Source organism: Cygnus atratus, chromosome 12 (genome assembly GCF_013377495.2).
Source record: "Cygnus atratus isolate AKBS03 ecotype Queensland, Australia chromosome 12, CAtr_DNAZoo_HiC_assembly, whole genome shotgun sequence".
Lineage (NCBI taxonomy): Eukaryota > Metazoa > Chordata > Aves > Anseriformes > Anatidae > Cygnus > Cygnus atratus.
The window spans coordinates 13,515,501-13,533,650 of record NC_066373.1 but is presented as its reverse complement, the minus strand read 5'-3'; the positions used below and the strand labels follow the sequence as shown (position 1 = coordinate 13,533,650).

The window sequence follows — 18,150 nt, the reverse complement described above, 5'->3', positions numbered from 1 at the left end:
AGTTACAGAGAGCAGGACAGTCCCTTCAAGGCACACAGCTATTTTATTTAAAATAAAATCTCAGCAAGCTGTGCAGAGGCGAGGGCCTTCCCAGCCCATTTTCATGGCCACCATCCATCAGCTCCGGGACTCTCGTAAGCACCAAGAGTCACCATCACGCCCTGCATGGACCTGAGGATCCAGCGCTCAGTGTTGGCCTCTGTAGCTCCCAGGGGAATTTGGCTTTACCAAAACACAGCTGGCACCGTTTGCTGGCTTCCTAGGCAAAGCTCAGCTGCGCGAGGAGGAGCTGGCTGTGGCAGTGGCAGGACGAGCATCGCTGCCCACCCAGGAGCTGTTTATTGGCAAAAACTTCAAATATAGCTCGAAATTCACCATGTCCTTATCTGACCGGAGCTTCCTGCCTGATGTTCCCTGGCAAGATGTTAAACCCTGCTCAGATATCGAGCAGTGGGTGGCTGGGTTAAATGTTGCCAAAAATCACCATCGCCAGCCCTCCGAGGGTGGATAGCAAGGGCTGGGGGAGAAGCGGTGGGGATGGGATGGGGATGGGGATGGGGATGGGGATTGGGGTTGGGGTTGAGAGAGCCGCTGCCTCCCCAAAGGCATTGGCTACGTGAGCTTTTTCCATGGGCACAGGACCAGGGCCACTGCTTGCATGGTTTCTGGCACTGGGCAGATGCAGGCTATGAAGACATCAAGGAGAACATGGCATCCTTTTATTTGGTGTGCTTGCACGGAGGGGGTTGGTGTTGTGCAAGCTCAGACAAGTGTCTGCTCAACGTCCCAGGGGATTGCTCATCGCTCTTCCCTTGGCTTCTAATTCTGAAAATTAGCAAGTGGGGGAAAAAATGAAATTAAATATGCCCAAGGTAATGATACTTGGAAACTTCAGGTCACGTTTCAGCCAGGGGAGGCGGCGAGCAGTTGGAGCAGGTGAGTTTGAAGTCTGTGGGAACCTGAGAAACACAAAGGGAAGGGAAGGAGCAGGGGAAAAAAAAATCTGAGCTGCACACTGGGAAAGCATCGGGCTGGTGAGTTACAATGATGATGAGAGTTCAAATGATGCCTAATGAAGCAGGCAGTGCCAGCAATGCTGGGCGGTGGGACAGAAAGACACTGGGGTCCCTGTCCTGGAGGGTCAGTGTGAACCCCCAACTCAGCTCTCGTGAGTGCTTCTATTTCCCAGCCAAAGCTTCATCCATCTTCGCCCCTTGCTCCCCTTGGGGGCTGCAGTTCTGCCCTCATTAGACCTTGAAGTAATTCCCATTAACATTTATGAGAGTTTCAGGATCAAAAAGGGAAGCAGCCCTTTCATCTCCGAGGCGTGCCCAAACAGACATCGCCAGGCCCCAAAACCTGCCAGGAACACCGGGAGCGCCCGGGGCATCCCCCCGGGGTGCCCACCAAGGGGGCTGCAGGGCCAGCTTCACCCCAGCGGAGCCACCAGCACGTGGTACCGCTCCGCTAGTTCTTCGTTAAAAGCAAATAATTAGCAAATCACCACCCTCCCTGCGTTTGTTTTTTTTTTTTTTAATTTTCCAAGGGGAAGGCGATGCTGATAGCTGGTGCACAGATAAAAATATGGCACGAAGCGAAAGCCGCTTGCCCAGAGCCATAGGACAAGCCTCCAAAGCCAGCACCCTTGAGTCACAGCCCGGTGCGTTGGCAACGCGGATCCCAAACAACCCACATCAAAGCTCGGTGCGGAGTTGTGAAAGCACCGCGTTATTGCACGCCGTGCAATTCCCTTTTAATGAAAAGCTGCTAAAAGCCTTCCGACGGGCAGCGGCTCTCACTGAAGGTGCATTTCTCCTGCGAGGGGCTTTGCGGAGCCCACCGAGGGCTGCATTTACCCGGGTGGATGGAAACATTGTGCCCTGCCTATAGCTGACCCAGAGGAGTGGGGACGGATGGGGCAAGGTGGGAAAGCTCCTGTTTTCCCTATTTCTGGGAAAATAAAGCAGCTTCCATGCGTGATGTCAGCCCGCCGACCTTGCGTCGCTCCCGAACAGCTTCCAAGGCTTTGCGCACGCACACTCAGCGCCGTGATTCATCCCCTGCCTCCTCCACCAAGGGGCTGGCAAGCACCGGCACAACAAAACAACGTCGGCACCTATTTCCCATGCTCCAAACGCTTGTTTATCATCAGCAAATAATGACCTGAGATACCTGCAAAATGAAAGTTGAGCCTGCTTTCCAAGCAGCAATCACCCCTGTGGTTTCCTCCTGGTTTTCAGCAGTTAGGATGTGTGGGCCAGGCTGGCCGGCTGCTCGTGCCCCCTTGTTTTCCCTATTTTGGTTGAAAGGCTGAGCGGCGAGGTGTGGTGAGGGACCATAGACACCAGTGACCATCCCTGGGGTCTCCATGCTGTGCCCACACCAATTTCATCACCCAGCCCATGATCCCTATCGTACTGAACTGTGATGCTTGGTTAGAGCAGCCCAGCATCTCCTGGGGATGCTGAGCGTGGCCAAAGGACGTGTCGCTGCTCGAGGGGTCACCATCGGGGCATGAGGAGCCCTGGTGAGGCACGTGCCCACGTCTCCTGGGCAGGATTAGCTGCGTGGTGGCTGTCACATGCAGCAGACCCATCACCTGCCCGTGGAGTCACCGCTGCCACCCACTGCCAGCCACCCACGGCCGGGTGATGCTCATGCCCGTCATGCGGATTGTGGCACCTTGCTGCACAGCACCTGAGCGACTCCGTCACCCATTCCCCGGGATGGGAAGTCTCCCTCCTGCGGGAGGGAAGCTGCTCCCTTCCTTCATGCAAAGCAGGGGAGAAAAGGGCTCACGGCCAAGCTGAGAGCAGACGGGGAAGAGAGCAAATGAGTCACGCAGGCTGGCTCCAACCTCCCCATTCCTCGAGGAGATGCCACCAACATGGCCAAGCTTCCTCGAGGAAAGGGGAAGCCTGGGGAGATGCCTGGCTGCCAGCACACAGCCCTCACCTTGGCCTCCCCTGCCTTTAACGTGGGCCCCATCGCCGGGCAGCCTCCCCGCACCTCAGCTCCGGCAGCAGCCATGGCACCAGTGCCTCCCGTGGCACCGTGTCCTGTCCGCATCCCTCTGTCAGGATGCACTGGAAGCAATTCCCTGCCCGGGCAAAGCTCGGCTCCTTGTTCCAGGAGCAGGGCATGCGTGGGACCTCCCTGTCACATCCCCGTGTGCCCGGGCGGGTGGTGACAACCCCAGCTCATGGCATGATGTGGGTGAACGGCACCGGCGCCACTCATGTCCCCAGGCAGGGCTGTGTTTTCCTGCTCCCGAGCGCTCGGGATCGTCCCCGTGGGGCCCAGCCACGCCGTGGGGAGCGGCTAACACCCTTGGCATGGCACCTGACCACTGGCACGGTGACATTCAGCAGCGTGACATTTGTGTGGCACCTCCCAGGAGCTATTTCCACCCGCAGCCTGTTGCCAGCAGCGCTCTCTCAAGAGCCGCTCGGGGCCAGATTTGGGAGCTGGACCCAAGCATCCTGCTGAGGTCTGCACGCAAGCAGCCTCGGCATGCACCTTCAGAGAGCCTCAGCCCTTTCCTGCATGGCTTGTCACCTCACTGGCTTGTCATGTGTGTTGGGGACGTGGGGATGAGCATCCACTGAGCCTCAGCACGCTGCTGGGTGGCTGGGGCAAGGAGCGAGCCCATCAGCTCTGCCTCCCTGGGGCTTTTCCGTGCACATTTCCCACCGGCGCCCAGCTCCGCCAGCAGAGACGCGGAGACGGGGCCGCTGGCACCTTTCCCCACTAGGTCACCAAACAAGCTCCCAACGTGCCCAGACAGCTGGGTGGTAAAAATACTCCCTGGCCCCATGTTTTGGCTGGATTAGCATCGCCTCCAACGCGGCAGTGAGGCACCGCGGGCAAAAGCCCAGCCCGGATAAAACCCTGAAGCAAAGGAGTTTCCCAGCGCAGCCACTGTGGGCTGCGGGGACGAGTGCATTCCCAGGTGCACAGCAGGCACCTGTCACCCCAAAAACTGCTCGTGGGCGATGCCGGGAGCTGGCGGGGTGCTTCCCATTGCCCCCGTGCCTGGCCCCTGCTTCCAGGGATGCGTCTTTAGGGAGCGCCCCAGAAAATGGGATGCTCAGAGGGGAGGCACCGGAGCCCGGAGCAGCCACGGGGATTTTTCAGGGGCTCAGTGGGATGCTAAAAGCAGGGTGAGATATGTCACTGGTGAAAAACCCCAGGGGCGAGGAGGGGGCCACATTCACCATGGGGAAGCCTCTGCACGCAGAAGGATGCTCCATGGCTGGCAGAGCCCGCTGGCCGTGGGGCAGTCCCTCCCCACGCGCAGAAATTGCTTTCATTTCATAAAATAAACGCATCGTTTCGTTCGCACCTTCCACCCCGGATCCCCGCAGCTCTTTTGAGTGGGTGAGCAAAGCCACCGAGCCCAGCACCCGGCGGCCACCGGCACAGTTGGCCAAGCCGATGGCAGCGACGTGGCTCCCCCGCCGCCCTCCTCGCGGCTAATTGAGCACAGAAATTAATTAAGGAGGGTGGGAGGGGGCACCGCGGCAGGGTGCCGGAGGGAACGCGGGCTCCGGCTGGGCCAGTCAGGCTCGTTGGTTTTGCTGCTGGCGGGGAGGGCGGCGGAGGCATGGGACAGGGTCTGGGGACCTCCTCAATGAGGAGGGGTCTGAGGTGGGCTCGTGTGATTTTTTGGGGGGGCTACATCCCATGATTTTATCAAAGTGGGTGCTTTGGGAGGGGGAGCAGTGGGGCGGCGGTGTGATGAGCTGCCCGTTCTCTGCACCCACGTGTCTGCGCGTCCGTCTGTCCGTCCATCCGTCCGTCCGTCCCCGAGGCAGCGGTGACCCAGCCCGCTGTCACCCACCACCGGGGAGGGGATCGGGGCCCCAGTCGTGGCCGCCCGGGAGGTGAATCAGCAGCGCCCGGGGCAGCAGCCGGGCAGAGCCGTGTGCAGGCTGCGAGGGGCGGAGGTTTTGCACTCGCTCTCTCCCTGCCAGGGATAAATAGCAGCAGCGGCACGGCCAGCCCGAAGCCCAGTTTCCCATCGCCAACGCGTCCCGCAGCCGCAGCATGGACTCCCAGGACTGCCCTTGCGCCACCGGTAAGCCAACGCTCCCCCGCCGAGCGCTGGAGCATCCCTGCGGGGCTGCCCTGGCCTCATCCTGCCCAGCCCGGCCACCATAAAATCCTCCCTCGAGCCAGCCGTGGGGCATCGCGCTGCGGTGCGGGATGCGGGGCGAGGGATGTGGGATGTTGCTACAGCAGCAGGGATGCTCGGGACGGGATGCTGAGCCCGGGCTGTGGAGCCGGGGATGCTCTGCCTCCTCACCCCCCCCTTTTTTTTATTCCTTCTTTTCTCTCTTTCAGGTGGCACCTGCACCTGCGGGGACAACTGCAAATGTAAAAACTGCAAATGCACGTCGTGCAAAAAAGGTAAGGTGGCCCCCGAGTCCCCGGAGATCAGAAACGCTCAGGGTTTTTTTTTCCACCACACATCTGTAGGCACACTAAATCAAGCCAGGCTCAGGAATCCCCTTCCCAAACATCAGTTCTCTCCACCTATTTATTTTTTTGCCCCCAAAGAGGGAGGTGACTTCCCCATAAGCAATACAGGGCACCCCGTGTAGCCCAAAAAACATCGTGTCCCCCGCTGGTGTCCGAGGCTCAGCACCAGGCAACGTCCTTGGGGGCAGGGGGGACATCGGCACTGCGACATCCTCTGTTTGCTCCAGACCCACTCACCCTGGCCAGAAGGGTGCTGGGGGGTCTACGTGGGTAACAGGACCCCCCTGGGGAGCCTGCACCCCCCCAGGGCCAGCCCTGGCGCAAGGCCACCCAGGAAAGGCACCCAAAGGCAGGGAGGGGAGGGGGGGGAACAACACACTGCTAAAATTAGCCTGGAGTGGATGCTCATCCATCACAGCATGACGCGGGGGGGGGTGGCAGGAACCCACCCCCCCACATACCCTTCTGAGAACACCCCCCTAAATTTATTTTCCTCCCCTCCCAGGCTGCTGCTCCTGCTGCCCCGCGGGATGTGCCAAGTGCGCGCAGGGCTGCGTCTGCAAAGGGCCCCCCTCTGCCAAGTGCAGCTGCTGCAAGTAGGGGCCGGCGGGCAGCCCCCCTCCGCCGCGCTGACCCTGGGGGGAGCCGAAGAAAACTAACTTTATTGTCTGTGTTTTTTATACGTGCGTTCGGATACCTTCAGTGTTTGGCACGCGTGGTGTGTGCTGAGCTACCTAAATAAAGCGATGTGTATATAAACACCCGGCCGCCGCCTCTCTCTGGTCTCCGGTGTCGCACGGGGCAGCAGAAAATTTTTTTGGGGGGGAGTTTGTGGCAAAGCGCCCACCCGGGGAGCTCGCCAGCCTCGTTCATGGGCTGGCACACATCGCGGGGCTTGCTTTGCTCCTTTCTTCCAGCCTCAGACCTCCCCTAGCACTCGCTCTGGGTTTAACACTTTCCCTTAACAACAAGGTAATTTTCTGGTTAGTTTTGTTTTTTGTTGTTTTTCTTTTTTTCTTCTCGCCCTCTTGTTCCCCAAGGGCAAATCCCAGGCTCCCTCCTCCACCAGAAATCCTCCTCAGGGCTAATGAGCAGCTCGTTATTACAAACCATTTGTCAACAGCGTGGTAATGAAGGTTGTGCTGTGCCCATTTCCAGGGGTGATGTTTCCAGGGCAGGTGGGGCGGAAGGGCCAGGAGCTCGCTTTCCCTCCTGGCAGCAGAGCAGGGCTGCAGGGGAGAGCTGCCGGGTTTGCTCCCTGGTGGGGCTTGGGGTGGCTTGGACACCGCAGCTGCGATGGGGTGCGATGCCCGCGATGGGGTGGGAAGCCCAGGACGGGGTGTGATGCACATAATGGGGTGTGATGGGCATCGGATGCAATGCCCAGGATGAGGGGTGATGCATACAACAGGGTGCGATGCCCATGATGGGGTGTAATGCCCACAATAGGTCGCAGTGCCCACAGTAGGGTGCAATGCCACAATGGGGTGCGGTGCCCGTGCCATGGTGCAACACCCGCCCCACCGCAGGGATGCCACACCCCAGTTCCGCTGCTCCACAGGGCACACGCAGGGGTTCCTGCCTGTCCCTGCGCTCCCCAAACACATCCTTTCACCAGCCTCTTTTTGCTGCAAAAGCTTCCCTGACCCAACCACCGCTGCCAGGGCCGAGGCAGGGACCGAGGGACCCCCACTCACAGCGCTGACCCCCGGGGGTCTCCCCTTTGCTACCAGGAGGGCTTTTCCCCACGGCGTCCCCCGCAGTGTCGCCGTCCCCCCCAGCTTCCAAGATGCACAAAGCACGCTTGCCTGCCACTGAATGTAGGTCAGCGCAGGAACCCCATGGGCACGGGGCAGCTCCAGCACGTGGCTTCGGGCTAAATCGTGCCAGCACCGCCCGGACGGTCTGTCCCCGTCCCACGTGCACTGGCTGTCCCCCACCTGCTGTCCGAGGGGCTTCTTGCCCAGCGAGACGTAAATGCCAACCGTGCAAAAACATCACTGGTGAGCCCATAACGAGCAGGAGGAGCAATGGGGTCAGGCTGCGAAAGTCCCTTCGCTTTGAGCAGCCTCTGGCTGATTTTTCCTACCTGAGTTTGGCCGTGCTGCAATTCACAGCAGCTTTTTGCATGTCAGGAGCCCGGGGACAAGCCTGTCCCCCTCCCTGGGCTTTGTAGGGTGTGTCGAGTGGTTTAATGATGTTATAGGAAAACACAATTTCATCTGAACCCCCTGATGGCACACACCGGGCGGTGTGGGGCACACAACGGGGCGTGACAGGGGTCCCTGAGGCACCCCAGTTCTGCCTTTCGGATATGGGACCGTGACGAGAAGCAGCTGTCCTCTGCTCAATTTTTGGCTGCCCTAACACCACAGCTCGTACCCGGGCCTCCTGTGGCAGGCACCGGTCTCGTCCCCTTCCCAGAAAGGCTCCGGGTGTGCGGCCCAGGCTGTGCTCCTCGAGTTTCGTGTCGTGCGCACCGGGCCCACGGCACCGGGGCCTACGGGAAGCGGTTTCGCAAGTGGCGTTTGCCGCCGCACGTGGGCCCGGACCTCGACCTTTTCCTCTCCGCCGCTCGGCCGGCGGCCAATGCACGCGGCCCCGTGTTTATGTTCCCTCACCGCTGCCGGGTGCAAAGCCGGGGAGGAGGAACAACAACCCCCAAACCCTGTGGTGTCACAGACGAACACGGCCGCTGGCCCCCAGCTCCGTGTCCCTGAGGCTCTGCCAGGATTCACACCAGAAATTCACCCCCAAATTTCCCCTTTTTTGTAATAAAAGCTCGAAGCGGGGACAGGCTGTTCCTGGCTGCTGCCACCATTATGTGGCTAGGGGCCATGCCTGGGGGCCGTGAGGGGGACACCCACGGCTGTCACCAGGCTGCAATGCCCCAATTTTGGGGGGCCCCAGCCCCTTTCCCCCCCCCCCCCATATGCAGGAAGCCAGGTGGGGGCAGCTGCTGGGGGTGCTGGCGTGTCCTCGTGCATGCGTGGGCCACCAAGGGGTGCGGGGGGGGGGTACAGGGAGCATGGCCATGACCCAGGTGAGCACGGCACGGCCCCGCGTTGTGCACGGCCCCTCAGTGAGCACGGCACGGCTCAGCACGGCCCCTCGATGAGCACGGCACGGTTCAGCACGGCCCCCCCAGTGAACACGACACGACTTGGCACGGCTCAGCCTCTTCTATCAGCACGGCACGGCCCGGCTCGGCACGGCCCCTCTGTGAGCACGGCACGGCTCAGCACCGCCCCGCCGTGTGCAGCGCCCAGCGCCGCCCCAGCCTGATAAATAACGGGCGGGCGGCGGGGCTCGGGACTGCTGCGAACCGAGCCGTGCCGTGCATTGACTACCCGAGGCAAGCCGAGCCAAGCCTTGCTTACCCGAGCCGAGCCATGGACCCCCAGGACTGCACATGTGCTGCTGGTAAGTGGGCTCGGATCAGTTCAGCCCGGCTCGGCTCGGTTCAGCCCGGCTCGGTTTGGCTCACAGTTTCTCTCCCTCCCCAGGTGACTCCTGCTCCTGCGCCGGGTCCTGCAAGTGCAAGAACTGCCGCTGCCGGAGCTGCCGCAAGAGTGAGTTGGGGTCTGGGGGTCCCTACCCTGTGGTGCTCCCATCCCTCTCCTGTGGGACCCCCATGGGGACACCACCACCCATCCCTACCCAGTGGGACCTTCATGGGGATCCCCCCATCCCTCCCCCGTGGGATCCCCATGGGGACCCCCCCATCCCTCCTGCCCATGGGGAAACCCCCTACAGACGCCCTCTGGGGACACCCCTGCCCAGTGGGACCCCTGCATGCACCCCATAGAGACCCCCATGGTGATATCTCCGTCCCTTTTCCCTGGGGTCCCCCCAGACTTTCAGGACCCCCCTGGGGAACCCCCATTTTCCTCCCATTGAGACCCCAGCTCTGCCCTCTGGGTCGCCCCATTCTCCCCATCCCCTGGGGACCCCCCATCGCATCCCAACCCCTTAAACCTCACCCCTTGCCTTCCCACTCCCCTAATTCTTGCATTCCCTAAATTTCACCCCCCCCCTAACTCTCATGTCCCCCCCCAGGCTGCTGCTCCTGCTGCCCCGCCGGCTGCAACAACTGCGCCAAGGGCTGCGTCTGCAAGGAGCCGGCCAGCAGCAAGTGCAGCTGCTGCCACTGAGCCGCCCGCCTCCGCCTGTAAATAGCCGGCACGCTTCGGGGATGGGAGGGTGACGAAGGGGGGGGCACAAAAAAAAAGAGAAAAAAAAAAAAGCTTATTTTTACATGTTTTGTATCTTCTGTACCCATGGAGAAAATAAATGAGTTTGGCTGAAGCTGCCGGAGTGCTGAGTGCCGACACCACTTGTGACGGGAGCGTTGCACCCAGGGGATGGGGGCTGCTCCAAGCCTCTCCTGTCCCCGCCATGGGCTGGGGGCACTGCGGCATCCCCAGGGAGAGGTTGGGGCTCTCTGTGTCCCCTGGGACAGCCCCCAGCAAGCCAGGGGGGCTCTGGATGCTCCCTGACCAGGATGGGAACGCAGGACCCGTGGCATGGCCCAGGCTGGCTCCTGCACCCCAGGGGTGGAAAACGGGGTGGGAGGATGCTGGGTGCAGGGTGGGGGGGCCGTGGGAAGGCACCCAGGCCCTGTTTTCCTTCTGAAAATGCCTGCCAAGCGAAAGCGTGGGCCGGGGAGCCCCTGCCCCTGCCGCGGGTGCTGCCTGCCCTCGCACGTCCCATGGGCACGCCCCATGCAGCGGGGCTGGGAACCCGGCTCTGCTGCCTAAGCAGCCTTCCGGCACCTCCTGTTGCAACAGAGGAGACAGGTTCGGGGTGACCTGCCTTGCCCTAAATGCATTGTATTGCATTTATTTATTTATTTAAAAAATAAATCTTGTGGGAAGAGGCCCGGCCGGAAAGTGGGAGGGCTGGGGAATGGGGTTGGGACAGCGCTGCGTGCTGGGACCTCGTGTCCCCATCCTCCACGCAGAGGGACAGGGGACACCCATGACGTGACCTGGGGCTCTGGGGGGAGTGTTTTTCAATGGAAAAAGTCAATTTTTGTGATTCGCACCAAATGAAGCAGGAGCTGCCCTCATGCCCATGCACCTGTATAGTGGGAGGGGATGGGAAGCAAGGCTGGCACCGGGGGGTGACCGGGCCCTGGGAGGCTGCACCCAGGGGACACCCACACAAGTGGGGGACACGGGGGGACACCAGTGCCAGCAAGCAGCACATCCCAACCCAATCCATCACCCCAACCCAATCCATTGGTGGGGGTTTGCTGCCCTCTGCCTGCCCCAGCAGCCCTCCTTGGGGCACCCATCCCAATGGGGCAGCCAGCACCCACCCCACCGGGACATCCAGCACCCATCCCACCTAAAAGTCAAGAAAACTCAAAAAAATCATACTTTTTTTTTTTCCCATTTTTTCCCGTCTGTGTGCATGCGATTTCAGGCACTGTGAGTGAGCACTGCCTATCCCCATTATTAATTGAAGCTAATTAGTGTGAGAAACTAAGTTGTGTTTTTGCAGTAGAGAACTAATTTTCTGTATTCAAAGGTAGCTGTGTAGCTACCGCACTGTGGCCGTATCTTGTCTCTGGTTGGGTTTGGGGAAACTCTTGTGTGGAGTGTGAATGAGCCGCACCTTTAGTGCGAAGCGAGTGTGGAGTCCCAATCTGCGAGGTTCTGTAGTCCCCTCAGCTGGAGAGGGACGAAGCGAAAGAGAGGTGAGTGAAAGAGAGTCTCGGGGGTTTGGGCCCTTAGGTGTACGGTACCCCGAGCACGGTGAAATGAGGTGCTCGGCAGTACACCCCACCTCTGTCCTAAAAAAACCCCACCCTTGGAAGTCCTGATCCATCCATTCCGAGCAGGAGATTGTGTTTTAATGCGAACATGGAGAAAACTGAAACGGCAACCTGAGTGGGACAGACTGTTCCAAGTGCTCCTGCTACTGAGATGGCACTAAGAACGGCTGAGAAAGGGTGGACTCATACCTGGGTACAAGCATCAATTAACCCTGATACCTGAGAGACTGCATTAGCAAAGACTTTTAAGGTTAAAACTGTTAAAACTATCTATTGTAAACCTTTAACTTCTCCTTAGAAGAATTCTTAATGAATTAATGAGTAAAAGGGATTGGATTACACAGAATTGGAGTGTTTCCAAGGAACACTCCCTGGAAGTGGGAGAAAGGGGGGGTATTTAATCCCCACCGGAAGAATCCTTATTAGTTTGTGATTTTTATTGTTTTTCTTAATTACTATTTTTTAATTATTATAGGGGTGTATATATACATAGAAATGATGTATTTTAAGTTTATCTTAGTAATACCTATTCTCAATGGATTAGTGATAGGATGTAGGGAAAAATCAGCATTTCCAATTAATCCAGAACATCTCTTGAGTTCTATCTCGAAATAATTGTTGGATTTGCACCCAGGTGCCTAGAAAGATTGAAAAGGCCTTGTCCCTGATCGCTATTTCCAGCAGCAACTGTGTCTGGATTCTCTAGATTTCTAAAAATGACAGGTCATACTCAGTCCCAGGAAGGAATAGATTTTGAAGTTGAGCTCCCTACACACAATCCTGGCTACAATATACTGTGTTATCAAAGGTGCCTTTTAAACAACATTGAGAGAAACTCAGGGGGCAACATTACTGACCCTGGGTGTGGAAATATTATCCATGAAGTAGGGAATAATCCATATTGTACTGAATATGGTAGCCACGGGAATGCTAATATACATAACACACACCAGATACAACATGAGAATCCTGTAACCAGATGGCCTGTCCCGAATGGCAAGGAGTGGTACTGGCTATGTGGCAATAAAGCCAGGAAGGTGTTGCCCCTAGGATGGAAGGAACTTGCATCCTGGAGGCAATAATTCCAAATGTAACTATTATTGAAGATCCACAGAGCCAAAGCTTGGTCCCTTGAGACCACACGCAGAATTAAGCAGACTCCAGATAATCCTTTAGTAAAATTCTCTAACATTCCACAGTTTTGCAAGGTGGTTTTTACCTTGGTTAAGAGTGAGTGAATTAGAAAAAGCTATTGTAAATATCTCAAAAAACAAAAATATTGTAAATATATTGAAGAACTAGAAAGTAAGTCAGATAAGTTTGCAAAAATAGTACTCTAGAGTCAAATAGTATTCGATTTATTAATGACCTCATAAGGAGAGCGTGCACTGTAATTAATACTAGTTGCTGTATATATGTAGATCAAATGGGATGAATTTGACTGACAAACAAGCAAACAAACAAAAAAACCAAGATCCTACATAGAGTAGCTCAAGATGACACTTCCTGGGGATTTAGAGACATTTGGGAGAAACTAATTTCGTGATTACCTGAACAGAATTGGCTCAAACAACTATTTGTTGGTATTGTAATAAAAATGGCATGGTATATCTGTCATCCCCCGTGACATGCGAAGAAGAATATTGCACCTTCATGTTGGAAAAACTCAAGAGTGCGGTATGTGAAGAGGTGCAAAAACAATAGAAATAAGAAAAGAAGAGAGGGGAATTGTGAGAAACTAAGTTGTGTTTTTGCAGTAGAGAACTAATTTTCTGTATTCCAAGGTAGTTGTGTAGTCATAATAAGGAGAAATGCTATGTAGGTAAGTGGACAGTAGAAGGCCTCACTGTTCCAAAATAAGGTGGAAGATTGAGAAAAACAGGGTGAGCAGTGTGAGAACAGTAAAACAAAGATCACAAGTTCTCAGAACATAAGAAAGGGAAAAAAAAACAAGGAAAAGGAGAAATTAGAGGGTTGAAAAAAAGAAAAATTGTACATATATGGTATACAGGAGCATCGAGTAGCTTGTGAACCTGTAGTACTCAGCCAATGAGGAAACAGGGGAGGTGATCAGGCGTCGGGTAATAGGGAATAAAAGGTTATGCTTTGTTTACTAAAATGCGCTCCTGATTGACAGGACGCCCGCCATGCAATCGCGAATAAAATAGCTTCACAGAAGATCCTGTCTGAAGGAAATTATTTGAGATTTTTCTCACATTAGCAACCCTTGGGCCTCCCCCCAAGATTTGCAGATGCTCTCGGGGCGAGGCGGCGGGGGGCAGCCTCGAACCCGGGGCCCCCGGAGCCGCCCCCCCCCCAACCCCGCGCTGCCCGCGTCCGCCTCGGAGCGCCTCGGTAAAGCTCTTGTCGCGAGGAGACGTCGAGGGCGGGAGCCGGCGTGCGGGGGGGCGGGAGGGGGAAGTTCACGGGCTCGACCAATGGGAGCGCGCGGCGCCGGGAAGCGCTTCGTCTCGGCCAATGGGAGGGCGGAGGAGGGGATAAGGGTGACCAATGGGGGCGCGGGGCGGGGACGCGCGGCGGCCGGCGCGGCGGGCAGGTGAGGGGCCGCGCGGGCGCGTCATGGCGGCGGGGGCACCTCCCCATCCCCTCGGCTCCCCGCTCTTCATCCCCGGCCCCCTCCCGACCTCTCTGCGGGCCCTGAGCTCTCAGCAGCCGCCCCCCGGCCTCGGCTTCCTCACCTCAGCCCCAAGCGAGGCTCTCCCGGGCCGCAAGCCCCCGGTGGGGCCTCCTGTGAGCCCCAGGGCCGGAGGGTCCCGGTCCCCCCGGGCCTTTGGGCTTGGCCCGGCCGGGGTTTGGGGGACGGGGGCGGGGTGGCTGGGAAGCTGGGCAGAGGGAAAGGGCCTGGGGGTGCTGGTCAGTGCCCATCTGAACGTGAGCCGGCAGTGTGCCCGGGTGGCCGAGAGGGCCAATGGTATCCTGGTTGTGTCGGGCGTAGTGCAGCCAGCAGGGCCAGGGAGGTGGGCGTCCCCTGTGCTCTGCACCTCAGGTGCTGCGTTCAGCTTTGGGCTCCTCACTGCAAGAAGGACATCGAGGCCCTGCAGCGTGTCCGGAGCAGGGCTACGAAGCTGGGGAAGGGCCTGGGACACAAGTCCTGTGAGGAGCAACTGAGGGCACTGGGGGTGTTTGGTCTGGAGAAGAGGAGGCTCAGGGGAGACCTCGTTGCTCTCTGCAACTGCCTGAAAGGAAGGTGTGGGGAGCTGGGGGTCGGCCCCTTCTCGCAGGTAACCAGTGATAGGACCAGAGGGAACGGCCTCACGTTGCGCCAGGGGAGGCTCAGGCTGGAAATGAGGAGACATTTCTTCTCAGAAAGAGCAGTCAGGCGTTGGGACGGGTTGCCCAGGGAGGTGGTGGCGTCACCGTCCCTGGGGGTGTTCAAGGAGAGGTTGGACGTGGTGCTTGGGGACATGGTTCAGTGGGTGACATTGGCGGTAGGGGGATGGTTGGACCAGGTGATCTTGGAGGGCTTTTCCATCCCTGATGATTCTGTGGTTCCGTGGCCGTAGGTTTTGTTAAGGTTGCATGTTGCAGCACGGCCAGGTGGAAGGGACCTGCTGGGATCCACTGGTCCAGCCCTTGCCAGGCAGCATCACCCAAAGCATGCCACACAGGGTGGCAGCTGGGTGGGTTTGGGTATCTCCAGGGAAGGAGGCTCCACGGCCTCTCTGAGCAGCCTGGCCCAGTGCTCGGTCACCCTCACAGCCACCAGACATTGCTGTCTGTGTGCTGGGTAGGTCACAGACGGTTTCTGAGCAAGGGAGGCTGTAGAAGGCTGTAGAAGGAGAAAGAGATCCACGTGCGGTGCTCAGGACTCCGGTGTTTTTCACATCAGTGCATTTGATGTAAGGCAGGAAAGCAGTCTTGAACGTGGGCCCTTCAGAAGGTACCGAATGAGAGTGCTGGCTCGGCCTTTCACCCTGCCCCAGCTCATAAACCACTTTTATCAGCAATAATGCTGACTTGTTGTGCAAAGCACGTGAAGATGACGATAAGGTTTTCTTGTAGGGCATCTCAGCTGTAGAACCCTTCTTTCTGAACCTAAAGAACAACATCTGTCAGTCCCTTTTAGCTGCCTTTGTGTGACAGCTGGAGCTGCGGGCGTGCTGGGGTGAGGATGTAGCTGCCAGCTGCAGTGACTGATCCCACACAGCCCTAAACCCCCTTGTGTCAACTGGGGCTGGAAGGGGTTGAACTCAAGTCCAGGTGCCAACGAGGGACTTCATCAGAGGAATCTGAACTGTCAAATGAAACGTGGAACCTAACGAGCGGTCAGTTGGCCACCCTGCAGAAGTTGGTGGCCTGCCGAGGTGGCAGTCGGGTGCTGGCAGCAAGTACTGAGCCTCTGGGAAAGGGGCAGAGGGCTGGGATGGTGAAGCTGCCAGCTGAGTCAGTTTTTAGGGGACTTGAGGCCTTTGTGAGGAGCTTCAAGGTTAGCTGGCAGATAAGTCAGCGTTGACAAGTTCATGGAGGTATGTATGGGAATAAACTGTTTAAAGTGCCAGCTGCTGGTCCCACATTAAGTAATGAGCAAGTAGTGAGCAGGGCAGAGGCGAGCTGTGTCCCCTTGTTTGTCCTTTATCACTGTGTGAGAGAAACAACTGAACGTCAGTGCCTTTAAGACCTCCAAAGAAACATTTTTATGCGCTTTTTATTCGACACATGCACTGTAGGAACTCTTTGAGACAGAGCGTTTAGTAGCAGGCATACAGGGACTGGACATGTACAGATCTCCCTACTTATGAGCTTACCAGCAACCCTTACAGGACTGGGAACCTCGAGGGTAACGGGGAGGGTTAATTGGTGGGTGGCAGAAGAAACAATAAGCGTAAGTGTTGGTTGCTGTGTGGCCTGTTCGGGATTTTCCTGCATCAGCCTGGTTAAATGCTGGCTACCGTGCTTTGCACAGCGGAGGGCGATGTGTTGGAAATGTGCAGCAGACGTTTGGGTTGTACTCGGGCACTTCTGGACATGGAAACGAGGCAGGCAGAGCCCTCAGGAGTTGAGCCAGACAGGCTGTCTCGTCTCCTTGTGCAGGGTCAGTAGGTCCACACCACTTCTGCCTTGTCCTGCCCCAAAAAGCTGCAGTGACAGTGTCTGGCAGACAAGCACGTCCTTTCTCTTGCCTCAGATCTTGGCTGCAGCGAGGAAGGAATTACCCCCATTGTCCTACCCTACCTTCTCCATCTTCCTTCCAAAAGAAACCGATCTCGGCTCATGAGCACTGTGGGGCAGGAGCCTCTGCGAGAGGGCGACGCTGGATTTCTTCTTCCTTTCCCCTTTGGGAGAATCTCTTTGCAACTCGTGGAGCTGTTCTGGTGTGTCAGCTACTCTGACTGCAGCGGGTGAGGCTTTCCCTCCCTCCTGTGAAATCTTCCGTTCCTTTTTTTGAAGCACTAGATCAATCTGAATTTTTAGTCTGTTTCTCGAAGTTAGTTAATGAGATGACACAAAGGCTGTCAGTATGTGAAGTACAACAGACGCTTGCTCACACGTCGGAGTCTTTCAGCTCTGAGACTTTCTGAAGCTGGTGAGCTAAAATGTTCGACACGGCTGTGCTTGGAGTACTGCAGCTACAACATTTGGTTAGGTAGCATTGTAGGACTTGGAGATTTTTAGTTTTTTTTCAGGTGATCAACATTTATAGTCAGAAGAGAACCAAGAAACCTGTCGTCATCTTTTCTGATTTCATTTTGGCTTAAATCCCGCCAACTCGTACAATATATAATGTTTATATGTGGTTTTAAATGTTGGGAAAACATAAAACTGGGGCTTTGTTGGACGTGGAGTACTAGCCTAACGCAGCAGCTTCTATTGATAAGCCATCAAAGTTGTTTTTACAGAAGAGCCTTTTCAGTCCTGGCTTTTAGCCCAGGGTCGATCTGGTTTCACAGAAGTTGGTTTAATTTCTGATGTATTTTCTTTCCCTTAGGTGTCAGTTGTTGCACTTTCCCCAGCCAGACATGAAAATCTGCCGTGGCTCTGCTCGTTACTGTGGCAGCAGTTTCCATCTCGCCGGGCGGCACTAAGAGGCAGACTGCAGTCTCCTGAATGCAGTAAATTCTGTCAGCGTGGAGACGAACTCATTCGTGCTGCTACCCGCTCTAAATATTTGCCTTCTGTCCTCTGGACAAAGGTGCTGGTGGTGCTCTAGCTAAGTTTTGAGCTGTCACTCCAGGTGCTGGGCTATAATCACAGGTAGTTTAGCTTGCTCCAATATGAGTTTATTCTATATTTGTTGAATTCAGTTTGTTTTCCAGAGTCACTGCGGCTGTCCTACATCAGCAGCTTTATGGGGCAGACTGCGTATGGCACTGACACGGCATCTGTGGCTAAAAAGTGCAGGTTGGGGAGCTGTTTTACAGCGCGCTGATCCTCCATGCTTTTGGTTTCAGTGCTCTCGGAGAAGTTAGTGCCTTCTTACGCTCCCGGCTTTTTATCTCGCTCTTAATGAAAAGAGGAAGTGGACCGGATCGAATCAAATCGAGCTGAAGCCTGTGCTGCTCTCGCGGTCGCTGCTCCCGGAGGATCTGCTCACCGCGCTCGTGGGCGTGTGGCTGTTCTGGTCAGCGTCTGCCAACAGGGGCTGCTTCTGGCAGGGCTGCACCTGAGTTACCGCAAGTAAGCGCCGGGAAGATGCTCTGTGCTGCATTGCAGGGCACGAAGCTGCTGGTTTCCACCACACCCCTCTCCACTCCCCTCTGTCTCAGTGCTGTGCTGATCTGCTCAAACAAATCCACTCTCTGCTGTCTCGCCTGATGAACGAGGCAGTGCAGATATGATTGCTGCCTCCCCCAGAAGTGGCTGGGGAAATTCTCTGTGCCTGGACACCCGGGTTTGTCCTGGCGCCCAGGCGGCAGCCATGTGCA

At 56.7% G+C, this 18,150-nt stretch overlaps 3 protein-coding genes across 4 annotated transcripts in view; all 3 read left to right on the top strand.

Annotated features, from left to right (window-relative positions):
* Positions 1–4,935: 4,935 nt before the first annotated feature.
* Positions 4,936–6,243, top strand: LOC118246365 (metallothionein-1). The gene is made up of 3 exons (XM_035543386.2): positions 4,936–5,080; positions 5,347–5,412; positions 5,990–6,243. Exons 1-3 carry the CDS (start codon positions 5,050–5,052, stop codon positions 6,082–6,084), a joined length of 192 nt encoding a protein of 63 aa, XP_035399279.1. The 5' UTR covers positions 4,936–5,049; the 3' UTR covers positions 6,085–6,243.
* A 2,493-nt stretch (positions 6,244–8,736) lies between these two features.
* LOC126913450 (metallothionein) lies at positions 8,737–9,792 on the top strand. Its single transcript, XM_050713221.1, has 3 exons — positions 8,737–8,907; positions 8,991–9,056; positions 9,544–9,792. Exons 1-3 carry the CDS (start codon positions 8,877–8,879, stop codon positions 9,636–9,638), a joined length of 192 nt encoding a protein of 63 aa, XP_050569178.1. The 5' UTR covers positions 8,737–8,876; the 3' UTR covers positions 9,639–9,792.
* Positions 9,793–13,766: 3,974 nt separating this feature from the next.
* Positions 13,767–18,150, top strand: part of NUP93 (nucleoporin 93) — an 82,857-nt gene continuing 78,473 nt past the window's right edge. The window contains exons 1-2 of one of the 2 annotated variants that reach the window (XM_035543255.2): positions 16,491–16,626; positions 17,677–17,902. Coding sequence is in view for 1 of the 2 variants with exons in the window: in XM_035543254.2 (XP_035399147.1) it covers positions 13,778–13,823 (46 nt within the window). In the remaining variant the exon portion in view is untranslated. Of the gene's footprint in view, positions 13,824–16,490; positions 16,627–17,676; positions 17,903–18,150 lie in introns of those variants that run through there. The other variant, XM_035543254.2, reaches the window with a different exon arrangement.

Bases quoted from the DNA above. Each gene is read 5' to 3' on its own strand.
- LOC126913450 (XM_050713221.1), top strand. From the start codon at position 8,877: ATGGACCCCCAGGACTGCACATGTGCTGCTG. The intron at 8,908-8,990 runs GTAAGTGGGCTC...CTCCCTCCCCAG, and splicing joins GGACTGCACATGTGCTGCTG to GTGACTCCTGCTCCTGCGCC. The intron at 9,057-9,543 runs GTGAGTTGGGGT...GTCCCCCCCCAG, and splicing joins CTGCCGGAGCTGCCGCAAGA to GCTGCTGCTCCTGCTGCCCC.
- LOC118246365 (XM_035543386.2), top strand. From the start codon at position 5,050: ATGGACTCCCAGGACTGCCCTTGCGCCACCG. The intron at 5,081-5,346 runs GTAAGCCAACGC...TCTCTCTTTCAG, and splicing joins GGACTGCCCTTGCGCCACCG to GTGGCACCTGCACCTGCGGG. The intron at 5,413-5,989 runs GTAAGGTGGCCC...CTCCCCTCCCAG, and splicing joins ATGCACGTCGTGCAAAAAAG to GCTGCTGCTCCTGCTGCCCC.